Source organism: Somniosus microcephalus, chromosome 7 (genome assembly GCF_052327205.1).
Source record: "Somniosus microcephalus isolate GS21.2 chromosome 7, FLI_Smic_1.0, whole genome shotgun sequence".
In the NCBI taxonomy this organism is placed as follows: Eukaryota; Metazoa; Chordata; class Chondrichthyes; order Squaliformes; family Somniosidae; genus Somniosus; species Somniosus microcephalus.
In genome coordinates this window covers 27,059,528-27,081,200 of record NC_140993.1, presented here as the reverse complement: position 1 = coordinate 27,081,200, position 21,673 = coordinate 27,059,528, and the positions used below count along the sequence as shown (strand labels likewise).

General features: G+C 44.3%; 1 protein-coding gene across 3 annotated transcripts in view; it reads right to left on the bottom strand.

The window, feature by feature from the left end:
• The window catches only part of ldlrad4a (low density lipoprotein receptor class A domain containing 4a), a 279,058-nt gene that overhangs the window by 7,760 nt on the left and 249,625 nt on the right, over nucleotides 1-21,673 (bottom strand). For all 3 annotated transcript variants that reach the window (XM_085992319.1, XM_085992321.1, XM_085992320.1), the window contains one exon: nucleotides 3,239-3,292. In XM_085992319.1, the coding sequence (XP_085848445.1) occupies nucleotides 3,239-3,292 (54 nt within the window). The remainder of the gene's footprint in view (nucleotides 1-3,238; nucleotides 3,293-21,673) is intronic.

Here is a 21,673-nt window from a genome sequence, read left to right as displayed (position 1 = left end):
ATGAGGTCGACAGCCAAGTGGTCTTGGCGGAACCCAAACTGGGCATCAGTGAGCAGGTTATTGGTGAGTAAGTGCCGCTTGATAGCACTGTCTGACACCTTCCATCACTTTGCTGATGATTGAGAGTAGACTGATGGGGCGGTAATTGGCCGGATTGGATTTGTCCTGCTTTTTGTGGACAGAACATGCCCGGGCAGTTTTCCACAGTCCGATAGATGCCAGTATTGTAGCTGTACTGGAACAGCTTGGCTAAAAGCGTGGCTAGTTCTGGAGCACATGTCTTCAGCACGATAGCCGGGATATAGTCAGGGCCCATAGCCTTTGCTGTATCCAGTGCGCTCAGCCGTTTCTTGATATCACGTGGAGTGAATCGAATTGGCTGAAGACTGGCTTCTGTGATGGTGGGGACCTCAGGAGGAGGCCGATATGGATCATCCACTTGGCACTTCTGGCTGAAGATGGTTGCAAACGCTTCAGCCTTGTCTTTTGCACTCACGTGCTGGGCTCCACCATCATTGAGGATGGGGATATTCATGGAGCCTCCTCTTCCTCCCGTTAGTTGTTTAATGGTTCACCACCATTCACGACTGGATGTGGCAGGACTGCAGAGCTTTGATCTGATCCGTTGATTGTGGGATCGCTTAGCCCTGTCTATAGCATGCTGCTTCCGCTTTTTAGCGTGCATGTAGTCTCGTGTTGCAGCTTCCCTTTGTTGGCACCTCATTTTTAAGTATGCCTGGTGCTGCTCCTGGCATGCTTTTCTACACTCTTTATTGAACCAGGGTTGGTCCCCTGGCTTGGTGGTAATGGTAGAGTGAGGGATATGCCGGGCCATGAGGTTACAGATTGTGGTGGAATACAATTCTGCTGCTGTTGATGGCCCACAGCGCCTCATGGATGCCCGATTTTGAGCTGCTAAATCTGTTCTGAATCTATCCCATTTAGCACGGTGGTAGTGCCACACAACATGATGGAGGGTGTCCTCAGTGGGAAGACGGGACTTTGTCTCCACAATGACTGTGCGGTGGTCACTGCTACCAATACTGTCATGGACAGATGCATCTGCGACAGGTAGATTGGTGAGGACGAGATCAAGTAGGTTTTTCCCTTGTGTTGGTTCTCTCATCACCTGTCGCAGGCCCTGACTAGCAGCTTTGTCCTTCAGTTATACTAGCACTATTGTGATAACGGCATCTGAATTTAAAAGTGAGTCAATGCAAAAGTGGAACTATAATTTGGGAGTCAAATTGGCAATCTGACTTAGATGATTCTTGGGGTTCTCACCAGGTGTAACTGGTACAAACGAGTGCTCTCCTAACATTAAAAGCAGGGAGCTGCAGCCAGCAGTGTCATTTGGATCTGCCAGTTACACCCTGCACTAAACAGATCAGTATCTGTAATATCACAGCACCCAAAGTTAAAGATGATCCTGCAGTAAGAGCCAAGGGCAATTAAAAAAAGATAAACTTTAAAGCAAGGATGAACTAAAATAAACCAATCGTTACGTACATTAAAGGATACAAGAAAAACACTGAAAACTTTTTAAACTTTACTGTGGAATATAAAAGATAAGTAGTTACCCAAGAAAAATAAGTTCCCCAAATGGATAAAAAGAGCAATAGAAATGGGAATAAGGAAAAAGCAATCTACACAACCCCAACAAGGAAAAATGCAATGGGGAACACTGGGAGGAGTAGAATAATCTGTTAAAGATGAAAATAGATTTTGGAATTTTGAAAAAGGCAAAGAGATGAGATGTGAAACATTTTTCCAGTACCAGAATAAAAGGGTAGTTAAAGATTAAGTTAAAATTAGAAAAGATGAAAGTAGCGGTGAAACTGAAGATAAAAGTTTTTAAATATTGTGGAATTGTTCATTGAAGAGGATAATATTAGCTTGCTTTCTATTTTTTTGTACATCCAGTATACCAGAGGAATTTGAAATCACTGTGGCAGAGATACTTGATAAGCTAAAGCAGTGGTTCTCAAACTTTTTTGGTTGAAGGACCCCTTTTCAAATGGATTAGCAATCACGGACCGCCATCTAAATTATAACACTATATAATACTCATAATATGAAAGTGCCGCATGTAAAGAGTGTTTTAATAGTGCTTTTAAGAAAACAGGTATTTACTTACAGATATCAGTGAGATGGGTGTGCCTGCTTCTCACTGCAGTCTATCCGAGGTGTGATGTTTGACAATTTATTTAAAGCTGCGCCTGCTGTTCACTTTCCTACTTGTTATTAATTTTAAGTACCGTCCTAACAACTACTGCTCATCTACGTATTTTAATTACAAAACTTAAAAAAAATATATTTAAAATTACCAAAAGCCTCAATTTTAATTCAATGCTAAAGTGCTAAAGAAGTGAAATTAAAAAGAACTCAAGACGAAAAAGAAACCTCCCAAAACATACAGTGATTGGGATCGTCTGCCGACATCCACATCAAACAAACTTGTTCTTTTCGAGGTCAGGGCGTTCCTAGCGGGTCAGGAGCAAGTCCTTGCATTTCCAGCTCTCAGCCAGTCCGCACTCTGCCATCTCCAGCCAGTGACTTGCGAACCTGAACTCTCCTCTCACCTCCCCCCAAAAAACAACAGTCGGGCAACCAGATGGGCCCCGGGTCTCCAACAGCCCCGCTCCCTCCACCACGCAACTTTTCCAGAACTCCCTGGCACATAAATCAGTGCTGCCGTGGTAACGGGATTTCGGCTTGATTCGACCCAGCGGCGGTTTCAACTTGCCAACATTAATGATCCAAGATGATCCCACACAACTGGTTTGGGAAAAGTTCGAGCAATGAATATTATCACATTATTTCGCAGACCCCCTGGAAAGTCTCTACGGACCCCCAGAGGTCTGCGGACACCAGTTTGAGAACCACTGAGATATAGGACTTAGAATTAACTAACCCCCCTGGGCCATGTATAGCAATAATAAATGAGAGCTGGGCAGGAAATGCCACACTTTGATCTATAAAACAGCTTGGGTTTGCAAACATGGAAAATGGAAGGCGCCAATCATTCATATACAAACAGGTTGGGGTTTGTACATCTAGTTTTGGATTGGGGAACAGGTGGTCATCCCACCCTTGCTGGTATATTTTGTATGATCATATTTAAACTGCATCATTACTCTTCAATTTTCTGATGGTTTGCACATTTCAGACAATATAGAGAACTGTTTCATAGTATTGAAATACAACTTTATATATGGAACATATAGCTGGAGCATACCTCTGAAGCGCCGTGACGAGATACTGTGCTATCTGATGGGCACAGGCACCCTTCCTATTGAAAAAAAGCAACCGTTACATAAATAGTACACTACTGATTAACAATTCACTAAAACAACATGTACAGTACAAAACAAAATGGAGTTTAAATTCTTCTACCCACACAGTTTAAAGTTCCACAGGTTATATAGTGGGTGGCAGGATTCTGCTGTGCTAATACCAGTATTATATTTGGTTATAACCAATACACTCAACTCTAAAATTAAACAAGTTGGTCGAATACCAGTCGCAGTTGGTAAACAGGATGATGTGACGTATGAAACTATGTTGATGATGTTCTATAGACCAATGCCTTTTGACAGGATAGTGTTTTATACACCAGTGTCTCTTGTTAAGCTAATTAGGACGTAAATAACTCCTGGCCTGAATTTACATTTCCTGTTATAATTACGTAGTGAGGTTGTAACTGCCCGAGTGTTAATTTAAAAGTTCACAGATCAACTTTGACTGTGCCAATTAAAAAAAACTCAAACCATTTTCTTTTTAGGTTTTGGATATGGATTTAAAGGTTCATCAAATTTCATCCCCTTTATAGGATAGCATGGGTACAGTCAGTATTAGATCCATACAGGTGGTCACAGCATTTTAGTGGTAAGACATGCTTTTCGAAAATGAAATTATTCAAATATCATTAACATATGTGCACCATATTATCCCATTTACATTAGGTCATTCAGCCCCTTGAGCCAGTTCCACCATTCAATGGGATCATGGTGGATCTGTATCCTAACTCCATCCACCTGCCTTGGTTCCATATCCCTCAATATGCTTGGCTAGCAAAAATCTATCGATCTCAGATTTAAAATTATTAATTGAGCTAGCCTCTACTGCTTTTGGTGGGAGTTTGCTTCACACTTTTACCACCCTTTGCGTGGAGAAGTGTTTGCTAACTTCTCTCCTGAATAGCCTGGCTCTGATTTTAAGGTTATGTCACCTTGTCCGAGACTCCACCACCGGTGGGAAAAACTCTCTATCTACCCGATCAATTCCTTTCAAAATCCTAAAAACCTCAATCAAATCACCCCGTAACCTTCTATATTCCAGGGAATATAAGCCTAGTTTATGCAATCTCTCCTCATAATCTAACCCTTGGAGCCCTGGTAACATTCTGGTCAATCTGCGCTGCACTCCATCCAAGGCCAATATATCTTTTCCAAGGTGTGGTGCCCAGAACTGTACACATCTCCAGATGTGGTCTAACCAGGGCTTTGTATAGCTGGAGCAAAACTTCCTCTCCATTTATATTCTAGCCCTCTAGTTATAAAGACTAACATTCCATTAGCCTTTTTGATTATTTTTTGTATCTGACTGCTACATTTTAGTGATCTTTGTACATGGACCCCTGAATCTCTTTGGAACTCCACCATTTCACCAGTAAAAAATACTCAATCTATCCTTTTTTTGGTCCAAAATAAGTGATCTCACACTTACCTGCGTTGAAATCCATCTGCCACAGTTTTGCCCACTCACTTAATCTATCAATGTCTCTTCGTAATTTTATGCACCTGTCTACACTACTTACTATGCCACCAATATCTAGGCTTGGGCTGATAACTGGCAAGTAACATTCGCGCTACACAAGTGAAAAGCAATGACCATCTCCAACAAGAGAGAGTCTAACCACAGCCCTTGACATGCAACGGCATTACCATTGTCAAATCCCCCACCATCAACATCCTCGGGAGTGGGGGGTGGGGGGCGGAGGGGTCACCATTGACCAGAAATTTAACTGGACCAACCACATACATACCGTGGCAACAAGAGCAGGTCAGAGGCTGGGTATTCTGTGGTGAGTGACTCACCTGACTCCCAAAAGCCTTTCCACCATCTACAAGGCACAAGTCAGGAGTGTGATGGAATACTCTCCACTTGCCTGGATGAGTCGAGCTCCAACAACACTCAAGAAGCTCGACACCATCCAGGACAAGGCAGTCCACTTGATTGGCACCCCATCCACCACCTTAAACATTCACTCCCTCCACCACCGGCGCACCTTGGCTGCAGTGTGCACCATCTACAAGATGTACTGCAGCAACTCACTAAGGCTTCTTTGGCAGCAGGTTGCATTGCCTGCCTGGTGCCAGAGTTAAGGACATTGCCTCGTGGCTGGACAAGAACTTGGAGTGAGGTTGGGGGCGGTTGTCATGGTCCACACAGGAACCAACGACATAGGTAGAACTAGGAATGAGGTTCTGCTGAGAAAATTTGAAGAGCTGGGGTCCAAATTAAAATGCAGAACCTCACTGGAACCAGTTCTGGAGAAAGACGGAGCTGTCCCATTGGGACAGGCTCCAGTGTCCTGAAGAATCGAATAACTAGGGAGGTACACAGGGCGGGGGTGGGGGGTGCTGTGAGCGTTCAGGAAAACGTAAATCCAAAAGCGGTAAGAGAAATGTCAAGGCTGTAGAGCAGAGTAGTGTCAGGAAGGGACAGAGCGCTTAACAAAGGTAATAGGGCATTAGAGACTAAGGTGACACCAGGGAAACAGAAAAACATTAAAGCTAAAGGCATTATATCTAAATGTGTGAAGCATTCTCAACAAAATAGATGAGTTAATAGTACAGTTAGAAATTAATGGGTTTAATCTAATAGCCATTATAGAGACATGGTTGCAGAGTGACCAAGGTTGGGAACTAAATATTCCAGAGACTTCACTTTTATAAGATATAGGTAAATTGGAAAAAGAGGGGGGTAGCCCTGATAATAAAGGATGGGATAAAGACAGTAGAGAGAAAGGATCTTGGCTCAGAAAATCAAGACGTAGAATCACTTTCGGTGGAGCGAAGAAGCAACAAGGGGCAGAAAACACTGGTGGGGAGTAGCTTAGATGCCCTCTAAGTCGTTGTCGTGTTGGGCACAGTATAGATCAGGAAATTAGAGGTGCATGTAACAAGGGTAATACAGTAATCATGGGGGACTTTAATCTTCATGTAGACTGGGCAAACCAAATTTGCAGTAATAGCGCTGAGAATGAGTTCATAGAATGCATTCAAGATAGTTTTCTAGATCAGTATGTCAAGGAACCAACTAGGGAAGAGGCTATTTTACATCTAGTATTAAACATAGAAGATAGGAGCAGGAGTGGGCCATTTGGCCCCTCGAGCCTGCTCCGTCATTCAATGAGATCATGGCTGATCGTCCAAATTCAGTACCCTGTTCCTGCCTTCTCTCCATATCCCTTGATCCCTTTAGCCTTAAGAAATATATCCAACTTCTTCTTGAATATATTTAATGAATGAATTGGCCTCTACTGCCTTCTTTGGTAGAGAGTTCCACAGGTTCACCACTCTCTGGGTGAAGAAATTCCTCCTCATCTCTGTCCTAAATGGCTTACCCCTTATCCTTAGACTGTGGCCCCTGGTTCCGGACTCCCCGACCATCGGGAACATCCTTCCAGCATCTAGTCTGTCTAGTCCTGTTAGAATTTTATAAGTTTCGATGAGATCCCCTCTCATTCTTCTAAACTCCAGCGAGTACAAGTCCAATCGACTCAATCTCTCCTCATACGTCATTCCTGCCATCCCAGGTATCAGCCTGGTGAATCTTCGCTGCACTCTTTCCATGGCGAGAACATCCTTCCTCAGATAAGGCGACCAAAACTGCACACAATACTCCAGATGTGGTCACACCAAGGCCCTGTACAACTGCAGCAAGACATCCTTGTTCCTGTACTCAAACCCTCTCGCTACGAAGGCCAACATACCATTTGCCTTCTTAACCGCCTTCTGCACCTGCATGCTTTCTTTCAGCGACTGGTGCACAAGGACACCCAGGTCTCGTTGCACTTCCCCTTCTCCCAATCTATTGCCATTCAGATAATAATCTGCCTTCCTGTTTTTGTGCCATGAAATAGGGTTAATTAATAACCTTGTAGTGAAGGAGTCTCTGGGGTAGAGTGACCATAATATTATAGAATTTTATATTGAGTTTAAGAGTGATTTCGTTAAGCTCGAAACTAGGGTCTTAAATCTGAACAAAGCAAACTACGTAGGTATGAGGGGCGAGTTGGTTCAGGTAGATTGAGAAACTAGATTAAAGACATGAGGAGAGCAATGGCAAACATTTAAAGAAAGAATTCATAATTCACAATGATTATACATTCCCTTAAGGAATAAAATCCCCATGAGAAAAGTGGTCCAATCGTGGCTAACCAGAGAAGTTAAAGAGGTATTAGATTAAAGGAAGTGGCTTATAACGCTGCCACAAAAAGTAGTAAACCTGAGGATTTGGGAGGATTTTAGAATTCAGCAAAGGATGAATAGATTGATTCCTGGGATGTCCTATGAGAGATTGAGTAGACTAGGCCTATATTCCATAGCGTTTGGAAGATTGAGAGGTAATCTCATTGAAACATATAAAATTCTTAAAGGGCTCGACAGGGTAGATGCTGGGAGGATGTTTCCCCTGGCTGGGGAGTCTAGAATTAGGGGTCACAGTCTCAGGATAAGGGGTCAGCCATTTAGGACTGAGATGAGGAGAAATGTCTTCACTCGGAGGGTTGTGAATCTTTGGAATTCTCTACAGAGATGGATACTAAGGGAATCAAAGGATATGGGGACAGTGCGGGAAGGTGGAGTTGAGGTAGAAGATCAGCCATGATCTTATTGAATGGTGGAGCAGGTTCGAGGGGCCAAATGGCCTACTCCTGCTCCTATTTCTTATGTTCTAAATTACAGCCATAGACATTCCCCTGTCTACAACTTTAGTTACTTCCTCAAAAAATTCAATTAAGTTCGCTAGACATGACCTACCCTTTACAAATCCATGTTGGCTCTCTCTAATCAGCTCAAATTTCTCTAAGTGCTCAGTCATTCTGTCCTTAATTATAGATTCCAATAACTTCCTCACAACAGATGTTAGACTAACAGGTCTATAATTTGTTAACAGAGAATCAAAAGCATTAACAAAATCAACCTCCTGCGGTATTGTCTAGTCAAAACAGCAAGGTTTAACTCTACGGCATGGAAACAAAATGTCATACACTAAAAATGGCAATTGTCCAAAGAACTCTCCCTCCCCCAATGGGATTTGTTGGGTCATGAAATATTTCTTCTATTTAAAAGAATGAATAAATTGGAAATACAAGTTTATTCTAAATGCTTTATATACTTTTTTTCAATTATTCATGCTCTCGTTAGCTACATTCTTCATCATGTGAGAAATTTTGAGATTGTTGGAACAACACTGGGATTCGGGATGGTAGCAATTTTTTTCTTTGATCCATCTCCGTTATTCTGCCTTTGCTATTGCTGGAACAGACAATTTATCAGCCATCTTAAAAGCCCTCATGCACCGAACGTTAACAACTCGAGGGGATGAATGGCCTACTCCTGTTCCTATGTTCCTAACACCACCTGCCGGAATCAAGAATTCTGGCCTAAAATGCTTCACTGGTGGCACCATATTCCTCCCAAGCTCCATTGTGGTGGATAATCAAGGTTCCAATAATAGTTCATCGATAATAGTTCATCAACAAAGACAAGGCAGTTACCAGATTAAATGCCAAAAATCATGAATGCAGTGCCATCAACCCTGGATACACAACATACAGGACTCAAACTAAGAGGAAAAGCACATTCTTAACTGACACCTGTCAGGACAAAGAAACCGATCCCATGCAGACTCTTCCTTTAAAAAAAAGGCACAATGAAGTTTGCGTTTAAATTCCAGTGTCAATCCTTTCCTCAATTAGACTGGTCATTGCAACAATATACTGTAAATCAAAAGACTGTATTTGAGGCAACCCCCTATTGCTTGAACATTTTAATTTCAGTTTTATCAATAAAATGCTCATTAATTAGATGTAAACTTCTAGAACAAAAACTTACACCAGCAATAGTTTAGGAATGGTCCAGCATCGTTTTGAGAAGCAAATACATACTTTTTCCTTCAAGGGCTATTCCTGTCACTGAATTTCAGCATGAAATGAAAATAGCCAGAAGAACTGTACCAAGTACTACAATCGTTCTGTAATGTACAATAGCCAGAAAGATCACAGCAATTTTTCTGTGTTCTGAAACAATACATTTTTTGTAGGTGAAGTTTGGAATTGGAATGTAACAAAACTAAATTAGGCCAAACAATATTTTTTTAAAATTCATGTACACAATTTGCACATACAAAAAAATGTGACTATTGAACATAACTGTCTCAAAATGTACAATATATAGGGCCAATAATACAGTTTTAACAGAATACATAGAACTGAATAAACCTTCGAAAAATGGCACAGTAGGTCGTCAGGTTGATTGGAGAAATGGTTCGAAAATTAATCTTTTAATTTCTTGGTAATCATTATACAAAGAACTTGACTGCTTTGTATTTTAACTGACACTTTTAATCAAGATGATTTTTTTTTTTAAAGCCATGTTTGGTGCACTTACTTTAAATAAAATTCCATAAAAAGCAATCAAAGATCTAACCAGAGTACAAGTGTTCCTGCAATGCAGTGAGAGGTCAAGAGTTCACACTTCACAATTGTACAATGATAAGCTACGAGTCTTGGTTAAACCACAGGAAGTGCAAGTGAACAACAATAACAACTTGTATTTATATAGCGCCTTTATCGTAGTAAAACGTCCCAAGGCGCTTCACAGGAGTGTTATCAAACAAAATTTGACACCGAGCCACATAAGGAGAAAAGTTTGGTTTTAAGGAGTGTCTTAAAGGAGGAGAGAGGTGGAGAGGTTTAGGGAGCGAATTCCAGAGCTTAAGGCCTAGGTAGCTGAAGGCATGACCGCCAATGGTTGAATGATTAAAATCAGCGATGCTCAAGAGGCCAGCTTCTCCACAGGAATTGGAGATGATGTCCATTAAAAACCTGAACCGTACTCTTTCATAACAGACCCCGTATGGACCTCTTTAACCATTTCCCAATTAATGTTTTTACAGTAGTTTCTAGAGTTCTCCTAGACGGAGAAGTTGATGACACAATATTATTTAAAAAAAATTAAGAACTGTACTTTATAATCATGTACAGTGATAAATAAAATATATTCATCTTAAATTTGCACTTAGTATGCCAAAGTCTATTTTCTCATAAATATTCATGTTAATTATTATTCATTTGTAATGTGAAACTTTTGTGGTAAAGAACCAACCCCACTGCTTAAAATTAGAATCTTTTACTGCAAAAGCACAATTTTATAGTAACTGATGATAAAATCAGAACAGCGTACTGACTCCCAAACACAGTTTAACTAGTTACCATTTTCAGCAGCTTATCGGGGAAATTTACATAGAATCTATAGCACAGAAACAGACCTTTTGGCCCAATTAGTCTATGCCAGTGTTTATACTCCACAGGAGATTCTTCCTACTCTAATTACTTCTTCTCACCCAGCCCCGTATCCCGTTAACCACATGCAAGTATCAAAGCTCCCCTTCAATGCTATCTGAGGTGGTGGTGGTGGGGCCTTCTTCCTGAACTGATACACATAGCAGTTGTTGATTACACCAAGTGGTTTGCTAGGTCACTTCAGTGGGCAGTTAAGAATCAACCACATTGGTGTGCAACTAAAGTCACTTTTGGCTAGATTGGGTAAGGACAGCAGGTTTCCTTCCTGAAAGGACATTAGTGAACCAGTTGGGTTTTTGCAACAATCAGACAGCCGCATGGTCACTTTTACAGTTACCACCTTTCTTTATTTCCAGATTTACAAAAAAAATTCTGAATTCAAATCCTCAAACTGCCATAGTGGAATCTGAACTCATTCTCTGAGTTACAGTCCCCCACCATTTATAGCAGGTGCATTGGTCTTAATGCGATTAGCCCGCTATAAGCATTGGACGGTGTTTCGTCTTTTAGCAACACCGAGAGAGAACGGGAACAGAGAAGGAAACAAATGGCTGACTGGATTCCAATTCTGTCCTCATGGTGATTGCTAACAAAATATAATGTGGAAAGGGATGAACAGATGTTACTTTTTCCAGGATTTAAACCAAGGGTTTTCCAATGTTTCCAATTATCGACTGAAGAATCACGAGCTGGTAAAATGCAGGAGGGACAGGGATTTCTTAAATCTCTGCAACAGTTACTGGTAACTGAGCCATGGGTTGGATTTGAGTTCAGAATGGGTGATTGTTAATGGGAGATCATGGGTTCAAAACAGATACAGACACAGATGGGTTGATTTTAAATCAGGTGCGGGGAATTGTCGGGTTCCCCGAATTTGGTGTTTCCCACACGAATCTAAATGGGTGTGTGAGATTGATGTAATTTTAACTCAATTGGCCAATTGATTTCCAGCATGTGGGAACCCTTGGCAAATGAGTATTTCCAGTCAGAAAGTCGCATAATATGACGTCATTATTGCTGCTGCATTTAGGGTCTGCAACAAGCCTTGTTCTTCTGCAGGCTGCCAACCTTTTGGCATTTGCTGATACACTGAGCTGGAAGCAGAATGGCAAGAGAAAGACCGAGGTCTGCACCCCGTTTTGACGACGCTGCCCTGCAGGTTTTAGTGGCGGGAGCAAGAGCTCACAAGCTCCCCAGCAGACAAAGGCTGCGTGGCTGCAATTGGCAGAGGAGGTCAACTCCTTATCGGCTACCCGCAGAACCTGGATACATTGCAGGAAGAGATTTCATGACCTTCAGCACACTGGAAAAGTGAGTATGAAGTTCCCATCACCCTCAATCTGATCTCCAATGCCTCTCCTCACCAGCACTCAGCTTTAGCAATCTCTTCCTCCACATCCCACTTGAAACTGACATCCATGTACCCTTACCCATTCCCTCTCTCTATGCTCACATTCACCTAACTATTCGACTATGCAGCCCTCACACTCCCTATCACTCTGATGCTATGAAAACAACTGACAACACACAGGGAGGGCCCTTGGTCTTGCCACCTCACTCCATGTTTGTCTCCTTCTAAGCATCTATGCTATGGATTCTCTACACTCACTCCTTCATTCTCACTCAAACTCCACTTGGCTCCCTCATTGCAGGAAAAGAGAGCTCACAATAAAAGAGAACGAGCTAGAACGGGAGGAGGGCCACCATCAGTAGCCCACCTCACCACCTGGGAGGAGGCGGTCTAGGAGACCGTAGGACTGGAGGATGAGGTGCAAGTGGGGGACGGACAGACGGGTGCATCACAGCAAGCTGGTGACAGAATAGTTTTCCATCTCTCTCATTGACATTGCATGAGTCGCTGATAATGATTCTGAAGCTATAACAGATGAACCGATGGTCATCTGCAATATGCAATGTGCATGTAACCTTGACCTCACATCTCTAACTTTTTCCTTTACTCCCCCACAGGACCATCGAGAGCCCCCGTCCCCACTGTCCAGGAGGAAGAGCCTGAGCTTCCAGACTCCTCAGAGGAATCTGCAACCTCTGAGGGTGCAGCATCAGCAGAATTCAGCGCACCCAGCACCAGCGCAGACACTCACACCTCGGTGGGACCTTCAGGACATAGAGTAGTGTTGTCACCTGTGCGAGTTAGGTTGATTGGCTATGATAAATTGACCCTTAGTGTTAGGGGGATTAAATACATGGGGTTACGGGGATAGGGTGGGATATGTGTTGTTGGTGTAGGGGTTGCGGGGATCGGGTGGGATATGTGTCGGCGCAGGCTCGATGGGCCGAAATGGCCTCTATCTGCACTGTGGGGTTTCTGTGATTCTGTGATCACAGCTCACAAGTGAGCATCAGCAGATTGTGGAGACAGGGACAGCAGTGGAAAGTGCTAGTCAGAGGGCGCAGGACTCTGCCAGTTCGGCTCAGCTGCATGTCGACCCTCTGCCTCTGGGTCCATCCATAAGATCAGCGGCGCTGGAACTCCAGGAACAGATGCAGGAGTCTCTGGCAGGTTTTGTCTCCAGGGTTGATGTGAGTGTGGAGCGAATGGAGGAGTCCATAACGAACATGAGCAGAGCCTTTGTGGAGTCATTGGCACATGAATGCATCACCATGGAAAGGATGGCAGCCTCCATGAAGGAGATAAGTCGCCAGGGTATGGAAAACATGGTGAGTGTTCATAATAGAATAACATCTCTTAAGGAGCGATGGGCATCTATTGAACAGAGAAACCAGACCTTCATGGAAGTCCTTCTGAGTAGGACTGCCAGTGCAGATACAGGTACCCATGGCCCCCTGATGTGCAGCAAGGTGCTCTCAAGCCACTTCCAAGCGCTGGCCCCTTCTGGCCTGTGCAGCTTCAGGTGGGTGAGCAGCAGCCTGGTGCTCCTGTTGCTGCTGTTCCTGGTTCTGCTGGTGCCGCGGCTGGTGTTCGAGCTCATCTAATGCCCAGAAGGGAAGGAAATAAATGGCTCCCATGCTTCTGGTATATGCCTCCCTTGAGGAAGCGCTGAGTGAAGGTGGCGAGCGGGGTTTCCCAGGAGGTCACACTGGAGAAGTGTGTGAGGCTCCAACCTTCCACAGGTGTGGTTAAGCCTGGTAAAAGTTGCCCCAGGCCTGAAACAACAAAGTCCTGCCACCTGCAAATGATGACTGATCAAATCGCCTCTTTAATGGTTGACCTGCAGCTGATAGTCAGCAAACCAATAGTGCTCATGCCAGGTTTCACAGGCGTGATCCCCACCAGGCATGTTTTACGTGGGAAAAGGGTTAAAAATGCAAGGGCCTGTTAAAATGGGATTATAAAGGCCAATTATTGCTGATTAAGGGCCTTAAAGACCAGTCCCACCTGTTGGAGGCGGGACTGATTCGGGACCATCAGACACGCCTGGGTTAGAATGGCTCAGGGTCGGGAAGAAGGCGCGGGGGGAGGGGGGGGGGGGTCCCGACCCCCAGTTTTTGCGATTATAACCCCACACACGCCTCAAAGTCTGCCTCACGGCTGAGTTAAAATCGACCCCAGAATGATCCAAGGAGGGATTTAAATATAGATATAACGAGGTGCGAAGAATTTAGTGAATTGCTGGAATAGCCGGCAGGCTTAACATGTTATAAACAGTGCCTTTGTAATTGACTCCAATGGTATTGACAAATGGTTAGCGCTATTTGTCCGACCTATACGGCTGCTTGTGATAAGTAGTGGGGACTGTACTAGTCCAGTAACAGAACCACTACATTAATGTACCCTGATAAATATATACTATGTAATTATGTAATCCTACTTTCAGTTACAATGATGCAGAGGAGATTTACAAGGATGTTGCCGGGAGTAGAGAATCTTAGCTATGAGGAAAGACTGGATAGGCTGGAAACAGGATGCTGAGGGGAGACCTTATTGAGGTGTATAAAATTATATGGGGCATAGATAAAGTGGATACATAGGACCTATTTCCCTTAGCAGAGGGGTCAAAAACCAGGGGGCACAGATTTGAAGTAATTGGTGGAAGGTTTAAGTGGGGATTTGAGGAGAAATGTCTTCACCCAGAGGGTTGTGGGAATCTGGAACTCACTGCCTGAAAGGGTGGTAGAGGCAGGAACCCTAACCACATTTAAAAAGTACTTGGATGTACACTTGGGATGCTCTAACCTGCAGGGCTACGGACCAAGAGCTGGGAAGTGGGATTAGGCTGGATAGCTCTTGTTGGCCGGCGCAGACACGATGGGCCGAAATGGCCTCCTTCCGTGCTGTAACTTTCTATGATTCTATGATTACTATGTAAATGCACCATCTAATGTGGTATTAAGTTAGACTGACCAGCAGGCAACAGTTTCAGTTAATCTGAGCTGGTGCAACAGTTGGGATGTTGCAATTGGCCCAAGTGCTCCTAGGCTGGAAGGGGAGAGACTGGATGAAATCAGCCAGGATTCTGCTCCTGATTGTTACCCAATGACCTATGCTGGAAAGTGTGTAGTTATGGACATTGGGCGGCTCACCTGTAATGCCCTGCATAGTCACATAACCCAGTGATGACCATGTGAGTGAGGTAGTGCCGGATTGCCAGAATTCATGTAACTATTCCAGCAATAGCAGACCTTTAGTGAGGGGAGGCAGGAAACCAGAAAAAAATAGTATTAAAAAATATAATTCTAAGTTGTTTTTTTAAAGTTTAATAAAATCAGTTCAGTTCACCAATTTGTTAGATTTGAAATTGTGCATAGACTGTGTACAACTTTTCATATCTTACATATCTTTTGCATGCTATAGATCTCTCAACTGAGGTGTCAGGCAAGAAACATTCTTAAAAAAAATCTTGCATTTATATAGCGTGACCTCAGGACATCCCAAAGTGCTTTACAGCCAATGAAGTACTTTTGGAGTGTAGTCACTATTGTAATGTATGAAACGCAGCAGCCAATTTGCGCACAGCAAACTCCCACAAACAGCAATGTGATAATGACCATATAATCTAGGTTTTTTTAAGTGGTGTTGATTGAGGGATAAATATTGGCCAGGACACCGGGGATAACACCATTGCTCTTCTTCAAAATAGTGCCATGGGATTTTTTTTTTTTTTTAATTGGTTTATCAAATGTGGGCGTCGCTGGCAAGGCCAGCATTTATTGCCCATCCCTAATTGTCCTCGAGAAGGTGGTGGTGAGCCGCCTTCTTGAACCGATGCAGTCCATGGGGTGAAGGTACTCCCACAGTGCTTTAGGTAGGTAGTTTCAAGATTTTGACCCAGCGATGATGAAGGATCGGTGATATATTTCCAAGTCAGGATGGTGTGTGACTTGGAGGTGGTGGTGTTCCCATGCGCCTGCTGCCCTTGTCCTTCTAGGTGGAAGAGATCGTGGGTTTGGGAAGTGCTGCCGAAGAAGCCTTGGCGAGTTGCTGCAGTGCATCTTGTAGATGGTACACACTGCAGCCACGGTACACGGTGGAGGGAGTGAATGTTTAAGGTGGTGGATGGGGTGCCAATCAAGCGGGCTGCTTTGTCCTGGATGGTGTTGAGCTTCTTGAGTGTTTTTGGAGCTGCACTCATCCAGGCAAGTGGAGAGTATTCCATCACACTCCTTACTTGTGCCTTGTAGATGGTGGAAAGACTTTGGGAAGTCAGGAGGTGAGACACTCCGCGCAGAATACGTAAGCCTCTGACCTGCTCTTTTGCCACAGTATTTTTATGGCTGGTCCAGTTAAGTTTCTGGTCAATGGTGACCCCCAGGATGTTGATGGTGGGGGTTTTGGCGATGGTAATGCCATTGAATGTCAAGGAGCGGTGGTTAGACTCTACTTGTTGGAGATAGTCAATGCCTGGCACTTGTGTGGCGCGAATGATATCTGCCACTTATCAGCCCAAGCCAGAACGTCGTCCAGGTCTTGTTGCATGTGGGCATGGACTGCTTCATTATCTGGGGAGTTGTGAATGGCGCTGAACACTGTGCAGTCATCAGCGAACATCACCATTTCTGATTTTAAGTTGGAGGGAAGGTCATTGATGAAGCAGCTGAAGATGGTTAGGCCTAGGACACTGCCCTGAGGAACTCCTGCAGCCATGTCCTGGGGCTGTGATGATTGACCTTCAACCACCACAACCATCTTCCTTTGTGCTAGGTAAGACACCAGCCAGTGTAATTTTACGTACTCCTGAAAGAGCAGAAGGGGCCTTGGTTTAACATCTCATCCGAAAGACGGCACCTCCAACAGTGCAGCACTCCCTCAGCACTGCACTGGAGTGTCAGCCTAGGTTTTTGTTCTCAAGTCTCTGGGGTGGGACTTGAACCCACAACCTTCTGAGCCATGGCTGACACACACTCCTGTCAATGCCACACTGAATACATGACAAAAGAGATAGACAAAGGAGCCAGGCGTGGGCTGGCCTTTTATTTACCTCCTGTGAGAAGCACCCAGTTACTGCTCATTAATGGTACACGGCAAAGTTGAGCATTCGCTGTGCGGAGAATCATGCGTTATGTTGTGTCTTTAGTACTTTGTAGCATAATGCAATACTAATGAAGCTGTAAAATGCTTTAAGAGGCATCTCACAGAATATGTAGAACTACAAATATTTGGAAGTGAGAAATAAGGCTGAATAATTTAATTAAGAGGTTCAGATTGCAACATCAACCACAAATGCAAAGGTGGAATGGTTCATGACAATAATGGAATTTATGATTAAATTACGTTAATTATTCTCTACCATCCGTTATTCTTAGTATCATATTATTGTTTCAAATAAAATGAAAGCAATCATAACATTGAAATGTAGCACCACAGCTACACTTACTGAAGTTTGAAAGGCAATTTTGATATTTATAGAATAACATTGTTATGTATAAGAATATTATGGAAATGTATTTTGCATTTTGGAAACAAATTTAAAAAATCTGCTGACATATATCAGCCACGGATTAAATACCACAGCTAAAAAACAATAAAGACTTGCATTTATATAGCGCCTTTCACGACCACCGGACGTCTCAAAGCGCTTTACAGCCAATGAAGTACATTGGGAGTGTAGTCACTGTTGTAATGTAGGAAACACGGCAGCCATTTTGCACACAGCAAGCTCCCACAAACAGCAATGTGAAAATGACCAGATAATCTGTTTTGGTTATGTTGATTGAGGGATAAATATTGGCCAGGACACCGGGGATAACTCCCCAGCTCTTCTTCGAAATAGTGCCATGGGATCATTTACGTCCACCCGAGAGAGCAGATGGGGCCTCGGTTTAAGGTCTCATCCGAAAGACGGAACCTCTGACAGTGCAGCACTCCCTCAGCATTGCACTGGACTGGAGTGTCAGGCTAGATTATGTGCTCAAATTTCTGGAGAGGGACTTGAACTCTCAACCTTCTGACTCAGAGGCAAGAGTGCCACCCACTGAGCCACAGCAGTAAATATATAATCCAGTGTTGCAAGTTTAGTGGCTTTAGCTGTAAACCACTTGACTCCCATTTAGACAACAGAACCCCGATTTTAATTTGGAGTGGGATTTGGGCGAGAGGAGCGAGGTAAGTGGAAACCATCCCCGAGGCCCAGGCGATTTTAACTCCTGGGACTCATCTGCATGCTGCAGCAGCACGCCAAAATGGGTAGGAAGCAACAGCTGGTCAGCAGGCAGGAGCAAAAGTTCAGGCAGCAGGAGGCCGCCAGCCAGCACCAAAGGGAGTGTAGAAGAACTTGCCAGGAGCAGCACCAGGCGTACCTAAAAATGAGGTGCCAATCTGGGGAAGCTGCAACACAGGACTACATGCACACTAAAAAGCGGAAGCAGCATGCTACAGACAGGGCTAAGTAATCCCACAATCAACGGATCAGATCAAAGCTCTGCAGTCCTGCCACATCCAGTCGTGAATGGTGGTGGACCATTAAACAACTAACGGGAGGAAGAGGCTCCATGAATATCCCCATCCTCAATGATGGTAGAGCCCAGCACGCGAGTGCAAAAGACAAGTGCCGAGCGAATGATCCATATCGGCCTCCTCCTGAGGTCCCCACCATCACAGAAGCCAGTATTCAGCCAATTCGATTCACTCCATGTGATATCAAGAAACAGCTGAGCACACTGGAAACAGCAAAGGCTCCACTGGCTGGAGTCATATGTAGCGCAAAGGAAGATGGTTGTAGTGGTTGCCGGTCAATTGGCCCCAGGTCATTGCTGCAGGAATTCCTCAGGGCAGTGTCCTAGGCCCAACCCTCTTCAATGACCTTCCCTCCATCATAAGGTTAGAAGTGGGGATGTTTGCTGTGTTCAGTGCCATTCGCAACTCCTCAGATAATGAAGTAGTCCATGCCCACATGCAACAAGACCTGGAGGATGTTCAGGCTTGGGCTGATAAGTGGCAGGTAACATTCGCGTTACACAAGTGCCAGGCAATGACTATCTCCAACAAGCGAGAGTCTAACCACCGTCCCATGACATTCAGCGGCATTACCATTGTTTACCATCAATATCCTGGGGGGTCACCATTGACCAGAAACTTAACTGGACCAGCCACATAAATACTATGGCAACAAGAGCAGGTCAGAGGCTAGGTATTCTGCGGCATGTGTCTCACCTCCTGACTTCCCAAAGCTTTTCCACCATCTACAAGGCACAAGTAAGGAGTGTGATGGAATACTCTCCACTTGTCTGGATGAGTGCAGCTCCAAAAACACTCAAGAAGCTCAACACCATCCAGGACAAAGCAGTCCGCTTGATTGGCACCCCATCCACCACCTTAAACATTCACTCCCTCTACCACCGGCGTACCGTGGCTGCAGTGTGTATCATCTATAAGATGCACTGCAGCAACTCGCCAAGGTTTCTTCAGCAGCACCTTCCAAACCTGCGACCTCTTCCACCTAGAAGGACAAGGGCAGCAGGCGCATGGGAACACCACCACCTCCAAGTTCCCCTCCAAGTCACACACCATCCTGACTTAGAAGTATACCGCCGATCCTTCATCATCGCTGGGTCAAAATCCTGGAACTCCCTACCTAACAGCACTGTGGGAGTACCTTCATCACACGGACTGCAGCGGTTCAAGGGGGCAGCTCATCACCACCTTCTCAAGGGCAATTAGGGATGGGCAAGAAATGCTAGCCTTGCCAGCGACGCCCACATCCCATAAAAACAAATAAAAAAGAGTCACGGGGAGTGGGTTTGGAAGGGTTTTGTGGGAGGGAAGGGGAGAGCCCAGGGCAGAAGATGCCTAAACCTTTGTTGTGGGGCCCGGAAGTGCATTCCTGCTAATCCTGGGCCCATAAGGAAAGTAAACAAAATATGTCCTAAAATTGAAGATGAATGGATCCAGGCAGGCCATTAACCCGGTCGATTTTAACTGCTCTCCGCCAGGTTTCTACCGGGCGGGTAGTGTTAAAATTGCCCCTCAAGAGTCAGAATCCCAACCTCGACAAGCACTGAAACTACCTTCTATGGGCAAGTTTTGCCAGAGTGCTTTTTGCCAGTAGAATGAGGAAGGGAATTTTATAAATCAGCAAAAAGATGTACTTTATTTCACCTGTTGTGCCTTTCATTGTTTCACTAAAACTGCACTAGCATGGTTGTGTACGAGTCGCTGGTCTAGAACCATCTCTGTCTCAGATGAAGGGGTGCAGTGGAATGCCAGAAGGTTACTGGCAGGAACAATCTGGGAGAGGACACATTTTTTTAAAAAGATAGTTTTCTAACTTACAACCGGACACTAAGGTCATTTGGAGTAAGTCCAATGGGAATCCCTCTGAAATTTGCACCAGCGGACCAGACAAAGCTTTTTCTGTTACCGATCACGTAACTCTATAGGTTCACAGCTTCACTCTGACGTGGCATTGGGGGGTAACAGAATTATATAGGATGCCAACATCATTTATGTCCTTAAGTTTTAGTCAACAACAACTTGTATTTATATAGCACCTTTAACGTAGAAAAACGTCCCAAGGCGCTTCACACGTTCAAAGTTTGTTTGGACTCTATAATCCAGAGATGAATGACTTTTAAGAATTCTTAATTTCTTTGGCAGCTTTCAAAGAACTGATTCCATGCCTCAGAACAACAAAAAAAAGAGGGTGCACTGGTACATGAAAGTCTGGGCACTGGGAAACACGGAGCAGAATTACATAGCATTTACAGCACAGAAAGAGGTCATTCGGCCCAACTGGTCTATGCCAGTGTTTATGCTCCACATGAGCCTCCTCCCACCCTAATTCATCTAACCCTGTCAGCAGATCCTTCTATTTCTTTCTCCCTCATGTACTTATTTATCTAACTTCCCCTTAAAAGCATCTTAAACACTTTTGCAAAGGTGAGGGAAAGGAAAACAAAACAAAACAAAACCCTGGGTTACTCTTGTACATCCCAACAGCCAGAATGTTATTGACAGAAGCTTTGTGGCATTGCTGGCTTAGTGTGCAGTGTACTGCCCAGTGCACTCCACAGCCATATAGAGCACGGAGGTCCTAGGTTTGATCACTGGCTTCTGCTAAATTAATTAATCTCAGCTAGGGTAGCATCAAGCATGTTGACATTAGGTGAGAAGATCGCTCAGTCACAATACTTTCCCCACCAACCATTGTAAAAAAGCCTGCCAAAACGCACTCTCTCAGCCTGGATGAGTGCAGCTCCAACAATACTCAAGAGTCTCGACACTATCCAGGAGAAAGCAGCCTGCTTGATTGGCACCCCATGCACCACCTTACACAGTCACTCCTTCCACCACCGGTGCACCGTGGCTGCTATTTGTACCATCTACAAGACTCACTGCAGCAACTCGCCAAGGCTTCTTCAACAGCACCTCCCAAATCTGCAACCTCTACCACCTAGAAGGACAAGGGCAGCAGGCGCATGGGAACACCACCACCTCCAAGTCACACACCATCCTGACTTGGAAATACATCGCCGTTCCTTCATCGTCGCTGGGTCAAAATCCTGGAACAACTTCTCTAACAGCGCTGTGGGAGTTCCTTCACAAGGACTGCAGCGGTTCAAGGCAGCAGCTCACGTGTGTTTAGGGATGGACAATAAATGCTGGCCTTGTCGGTGACACCCACATCCCATGAACACATTTTTTTTTTAAAGTGGCGCCAAACT